Source organism: Priapulus caudatus, unplaced genomic scaffold, assembly GCF_000485595.1.
Source record: "Priapulus caudatus unplaced genomic scaffold, Priapulus_caudatus-5.0.1 Scaffold511, whole genome shotgun sequence".
Classification (NCBI taxonomy): domain Eukaryota; kingdom Metazoa; phylum Priapulida; class Priapulimorpha; order Priapulimorphida; family Priapulidae; genus Priapulus; species Priapulus caudatus.
The window spans coordinates 132,953-139,990 of NW_014577572.1; the positions used below are offsets into that span (position 1 = coordinate 132,953).

Here is a 7,038-nt window from a genome sequence, read left to right on the forward strand (position 1 = left end):
TGGTGGATTTGGTGGATTTGGTGGATTTGGGGGTGGATTTGGGTGAATCGTGTAACCCGTTTTGGACGTGGTTTATGTTCAAAACACCACACCGGCAAACTACCGCGAAAATGGCACACACTCGTTTTGTGACTAAAATACATACATAATATGATGTCAAATGTACAACATTGTCTGATACATAGAGATATGTGTATCATTTCGTCACACATAATGTGCATAAACTGTATCTGTCAAACGTAGATCTTTCGATGTATGACCGTTTCATGTAAGTTGGTCAAGTTGGGACTGGTAGCTTTGGTCGACAATATCATTTACATTACTCATTAGTCATTTTAATATATATGTAATCCAACACATAGAGTTGCCAGTTGGTACTTTTCTATTCGGTTAAATACAGTTTGTATCTACTAGGATCACTAATCACTTATCATATGGGGGTTTCAGGACTGAGCATCCCCGGTGCTGATCCTATTCAGAGCACAATGGAAAGTGGAGAAAAAGAAGCCAATAGTGATACACGCACTGAGTCAGCATCATCTGGAACTGGAAGCTTACAGTCTGTAATGTGAATGAAAATACATTTAGGCGCTCTCATGCACTTTCAGTCTGGCATACAGTGCTGCGAGTACATGTAAATTCCAGGGGACCATACTTGTGCTGAGAGGGTCTATGTCCCCCAGGGTACTGCCAGAACGTACTCTGGTACTATCTAATATGCTGGACAGTAACTCGCCTACTCCCCTAACAAGTCTAGGGAGTCGCTTACGCCTACTCCCTAACCCGGCCTAACCCTAACCATATCAAATAGTTACCAGGGTACGTTCCGGTTAGACCAATAAATTGTGCCCTAAAAATTGTTATATTTTGATGTTATTTTAGGTAAAATAAATAAATAAACATCAGATAATATAACATCAGAATATAACCTAAAATAACCTAAAATAACATCAGAATATAAAATTTTTTAGGGCACAATTTATTGGTCTACGTTCCGGTATACCGGACCGTACCCAGGGTACGTTCCGGCAGTACCCGGGGGGACATAGACCCTATGAGCCATACTTGTACAAAGCTGTCGATTCGTGTGTGCGTGGTAAAAGCGTGTTGCCAAAAATATCATCATGCGCTTTAAGGCCAAGCCACACTGCAGCGACAGCGACCGACCGTAACGACAAACGACTTTTCAGAAAGTTAGAAACTATTGTTTCCTATGAGCCATCGCACACTGCAGCGACGACGACCGGCGACACCCTCGACGACAAAAATATTTAGAAACGTTTCTATTTCCCAGCGACTGTCGCCGGCGACACTTTACAAATGGCCAATCACAGCCGTTTCCATCGGCACGTGACATCGCCAACCACGTACGCATGCACGCACGCACGCACGCATGCACGCTCGCACGCACGCATGCACGCACGCACGCACGCATGCAAGCTCGCACGTACGCACGTACGCATGCACGCACGCGCGCACGCATGCACGGTCGCACGTACGCATGCTCGCACGCATGCACGCGTGCAGGGGTACGTTAACTTATTTTAAAACACTGCGGGTACAATTGTTGCATGTTACAGTTTTCTGGAGAATGTTGAGCGAATATCGGCGCCAACTTACGTGCCTACACTGCAGGACATTTTATACATCCGGAGACCCACGCAGGGAATCAAAGAGTACGTTTTCGGCGTGAATGGATTAGATTACAGGTTAGTTGCAAACAACGGATTAGTGTTCGATTAGATTAGTGTCGGATTAGTGATCATCGGGGATGCTATTATAGTCTTGCATGCTAGAGACGTCGCTATACGGTGTAGATCCACCGCACAGACAAACACTACATCTCTCTCTCAGCAAGCCGCACGAGAATCGATAGTTGGCTTGGCTGACGTCCGCGTACGTGCTGTTAGCGTAACTACAAACTTACACCGTATGCAAATGTAATATACTTCAAAGAGATCCATAGAAATTCATATGGCGCCTGAGCGTAACATTACACGTTATATTATATAATCTCAAGATGTACGATATATATGTTTTTCTACAGCAGATATATTATATATATATAGTAAGCTTAACGTAAGCTTATAACGGTTAACCGTAAAGTAACCGTAAGTTAACCGTAGCTTAGCGGTGTTCGTTTGATCTGAGGTGTCACATACACAAACCGCTATATACGTTATGGAAACACAGTAGGAGCTTGTGGGGTAGGATACGTACGGCTCGCACACTTTATTACAGAGTAATTGACGTGGCGGGACAAAAGAGTCAGCGAAAGAAGTGGATAAATTTCTTTGATGGGGTTACGGCTGTGATATTCTTCGTATCTCTAAGCAGCTACTGTGAAACGCTGGACGAGGATCCTACAATGGTTAGATTACTGTTTTGCACGTGCCTGTCAACTAATTAACGTCATGTGAACAACTGCCTAGTTTTAGAGCTTTTATTAATAAATTTAAATGTTCTTTCGTAAGTGAGTTTGTCTCTACGTAATTATAACTCGTTCATTATTTTCAGGTCAAACATTTCATTGTTAAAGGGATCGTATTACGTTTTTAGAATTATAATTAATTTTTACACTTTTTCTGTCTAGAATGCACTGACAGACAGCTTGGATCTGTTTGAAGAATTGACACATAACGAATTCTTGCGGGAGAGAGATTTCATCCTATTTCTCAATAAGAAAGACGTGTTTTTAGAAAAGATCAAGACGAAAAACATCAAAAGCTGCTTCCCTGCATATAAGGGTAAAGTTGAAGCTCAGATCTTGTCTAACTAATTACAGAGACGTGCAAATATTATTGCAGCGTGAAGCGGGGCAGTCGGATAACGTGGAAACATATACAAACAAAAATGTGACAACATCGGTGAAATGTTTTTCGCTATTGTTCGCGTATTAAAAACCAGTGCGGCACAACATGACATCATTAATTAATAAAGCGATAGACATTATAGAATTAATAAAATTTGACATTTTAAATAATTGCTATGATACAAATTTAACGTAAATATTGACAATATGTTGACTACATGCAAAATGGGACCATCCAATAATGCCAGAAACGATGTTTATGTCCGCAGTATTAGTATCACGCTACGCGTATAATGTAAATATAACATATAATATTATACTCGGGCAGTTTTAACGCATCGCTTTGCTTGCTTGAACATTTCCGCAGGCGACACGGGCCCAGACACCGTCATCAAGTTTCTACGGACAGAATTCATCAAGCGAAAGCCAGATAAGATGATGGTGTATCCGCACGTGACCTGCGCCACGGACATGAACCTGATGAAAGACGTCATAGGTGACGTCGTTCAGATCATCATCGAAATCAATCTAAGAAAAACACATCTACTTTGATAGCGTGCCTCGTTTCTACTTCACACCGCAAATACGTGGCCAGCGTGTAAGACCGGGAACGAAAGGCGGTAACCGGTGCGCTCAAAATAGTTTTCTATGGTAAAGTTGTTATAAAATCTGAAATTCGTTTACGAAAATATAAATAAACCTTCCTCTATAGGCTTTATTCATTTCACTTTCATCTCGTTGTGACGCAGCCGGTGTTATGGGAAGAATGGAGAATTGTTGTATAGTGTACGTTAACCATTATGCAATATGGCAGTACGTCTGTTAACTCATAACCGCAGCAACCGAACTCCCGTTCACTCCCGTCGCATGCTGTGGTACCCCACTTCCACTCAAAATTCAAAGTTGACTACGAATGTTTTGTTTATGTCTATCGATTGTGATCTATTTGTAGTCTTTTACTCAACTAAAGTTTCCTAAATGTCAAATAAGATCATTCTTACTGTTATGTTATCTAAGGTCACGTGTTCGACAGCTTCATTAGGAAGAGTCATTGCGGTGTATATGTAGCCGTTTATCATTAAGTTTGTATTACACATAAAACTCGGCTAACCCTGGATGTTATGTATCAGCGCCATTACGTACTACGATGAGAGGTGGAAACACTGAGTGCGGGGATATATCAGCAGAACAACGGTTTGTTGTAATCGTTATAATGAGAAATACGTTTGACGATTCGATGTAATATATTAATTATAACCAATACTTGATTTGCTTCTCGCTGTGGTTGTAAAGATAACTGTGTAGGCCTATACGGTGGTCGGTGTAAGCGGCGCACCGTGCGAACAGTTGAATCCCGGGGGGCACTCGCCTCGGAACTGGGTAGGGGGGTGCCTCCGGGACCTTGAAAACCTGACCCTGTCGCAAACCGCTTTGCGCCCTAAAATACACCCTGTACCAATATACTGCACTAAAAACTATACCCTGTTGCAATATTGCACATTTTGGTTATGTTCTGTCCTGTCAATATAGGCAGATATTGGTCCAATATCGGCTTGGTGATATTGGCCCAATAGTGTTTTGCCAATATTGGTCCAATCTCAGCTTGATGGGTGTGTATCTAGATAACCCTGCATGCCAATAATGATGTTCGGAATATATACCCTGTCCAGCGGCACGTCCCCAGTACTTTTAACAATGGGCGTGCCCCCTCCCCCGGGACGCGAAATTTTTTTTCCCACTTGAGTTCCGGACCCACCATAGATAGTGTTTTGTAATAAATGGATCTTATATATAGGGTTGGATTATAGTTAGTGTTAGGGTTCGGTTACGTGTTAGGGTTAGGGTTAGGTTTAGGGTTAGGAGTTATTCATTTTACATTGTTGCTTCGAGGAAGTCGAGTGAATGGAGTGCGCTGATTGGCTGTGGTCCGGAACTCAAGTGGGAAAAAAAATTTTGCCCCCGGGACTTGCATCTATAGTAACTGTTCTACTCCGGGGACATGCAGGTTGTACAATCAGGTACTATCACGTTTAAATGTTATAGCTAGACAACATTTTTCATTGTGGTTAGCCCCACAAATGTAGGGGGCGCAGCTAAACACGCCAAGATCACATTGTAAATAAGGTATAAACTAGGGGAAGCTTTACCTGGAAATATATAAGCATGATTCACATGTTATATTTTTTAAGGGCTACTATATCTATTGCAGGTTAATTCGGTTCCGAAATACTCGATGGGCGTTTCAGTAGTTTTACGATGTATGTATTTTTATTCGTATTTAATTATCCTACATTAAAATTAAAATTTATGTGTGTACTGGAAAAATAAACAAGCGCAAAAACGGCATGCAATAATAACAATTACTTATAAAAAATGCGTTAAAATCACATTTTAATTAATTCATCATGAATTAAATATCAAATAGTGTAAATTAGAAGGTGCGGATGAATAAAGATTAAGTTGTCTTATGACAACGTAAAGCCCGATACAGCGTTATTCGCTCTAGGATGGTGGTATTTATAACCAAATGGAGATTTTTCATATCATTGGGTTTGATATTCAACCCAACATGTGGTGTATACGTTGCATGAGCACAACGATTTGGTACGTGATATGGAATGGAAAACTATTGCTTTGGTTTATATAGCATCAGCCATCGGCGTTAATACGAGCATATAGGCGCACAGCCTGCTTAATCTAACTAAGCTATAACATCACTCTCAATGCATGCATACGTAAAGGATATTTCATCAGTGGAAAGACATTGTGCTCAATATTCATAATACATTAGAAAGGTCGTGTATCAATAATATATACAACAGCTTGCGGTGACAAATAAAAGTAGCATGGCAAATGCCAACAGCTCCGTTCATACAAGCCGCGTTTACATTGGAGAAAATAATCCGAGTTATGCGTCTACCTGGCCAAGTTTAGCCCAAGTAAAGCCCGCGTTTTTTAAAAGAGCGTGTGAAAATCAAACTTAGAAAAGACGCTTTGTTTCTCAAAGCATCGTATAGACGTTGACGGTTCCCGTGGCAACGCGAGGCCACTGTCAGATGGTGAACAATTAATGTCGAGCCGGAGATGTGATGAATGTACAACAGGCTAAACGACTGCGGCTGTATATATACGGCAGGAGTAGATAATAGGGATCCCTATTATCCCTAGGGATCCCTATTATCTACTCCTGATATACGGTGAATGAAACATCACGATTCATGCCAGGCCCGTAGCCAGCTTTATATTGGGGGGTGGTTCGTTTTTCAATGTTGGCAATTTGCTCGGCAGGGGCGTGTACAAGTTTTGTACCAGGGGGGGGGGTCTAACCGTAACCCAATGTTGTGAGCACGCGAAGGGGGGTCTGGGGCCCTCCCCCAGAAAATTTTTAAAATTAGACCCCCTCAGATGCGTTTTCTGTGCGAGCAAGGGGGGGTTCGGACTCCCTGGACCCCCCCTGTACACGCCCCTTCTCGGGCGCGAAGCGACCAGGCGAGGGAGCCAAGCGACCGAGCGGGGGGTGTTCACTGTTCACCCTCCTGCACGATGGAGATTTTGCAATTATTACACTAAAATAGAGCGACCTGAGGTAAAATTCTTGCAAAATTTAAAAAAAAAAAAATTTGCTTGGGGGGGCTCGGGGGGGGGGGGTTCGTTCGAACCCCCCGAACCCTCCCTGGCTACGGGCCTGCATGCGGTGTTAATATTCAACCATTTGTTTGTCCGCTCGCATTGCCGCGACTTCGATACTAATACGAGTTGCGAGATTTCTTGGAATTTGTAAGATGTGTGAGACGTGTCGACGCCATGGTGTCAAAATAGTGTGCGGGAATAATAACGTTTGATATATGCGTCTGATACGCTGCTGAGAGGGTAATGAAACGAGCTGTAGATAGAGAGCTTCTCCATTATTAGCTGAGAAATTATGTTTAACACTATTTAAAATGCAGGGGGCACTCTATGTAGAAATTGATTTTAAATCCAATAAAAAAATTTACAAATACAGTACCCATGTTCAACGCCGGCCGAGAATGTGTAAAAATACACAAAAAATATCTACACAGACATACAAGTAAGCACGCGCGTATATATATATAGGGCCTATATATATATATATATATATATATATATATATATATCTAGTCCGTCTCACGCGTAGTAGTTGGTTGGTAGTAACTAAGTAGTAAGTAAAATTAATTAATTAATTATTACGGTACCTATATTATATA

General features: G+C 41.7%; 1 protein-coding gene across 1 annotated transcript in view; it reads left to right on the top strand.

The window, feature by feature from the left end:
- Positions 1 to 247: 247 nt before the first annotated feature.
- Positions 248 to 7,038, top strand: part of LOC106811175 (tetratricopeptide repeat protein 23-like) — a 15,367-nt gene continuing 8,576 nt past the window's right edge. The window contains exons 1-2 of the mRNA XM_014814719.1: positions 248 to 268; positions 448 to 559. Coding sequence (XP_014670205.1) covers positions 486 to 559 — 74 coding nt within the window. The 5' untranslated portion in view covers positions 248 to 268; positions 448 to 485. The remainder of the gene's footprint in view (positions 269 to 447; positions 560 to 7,038) is intronic.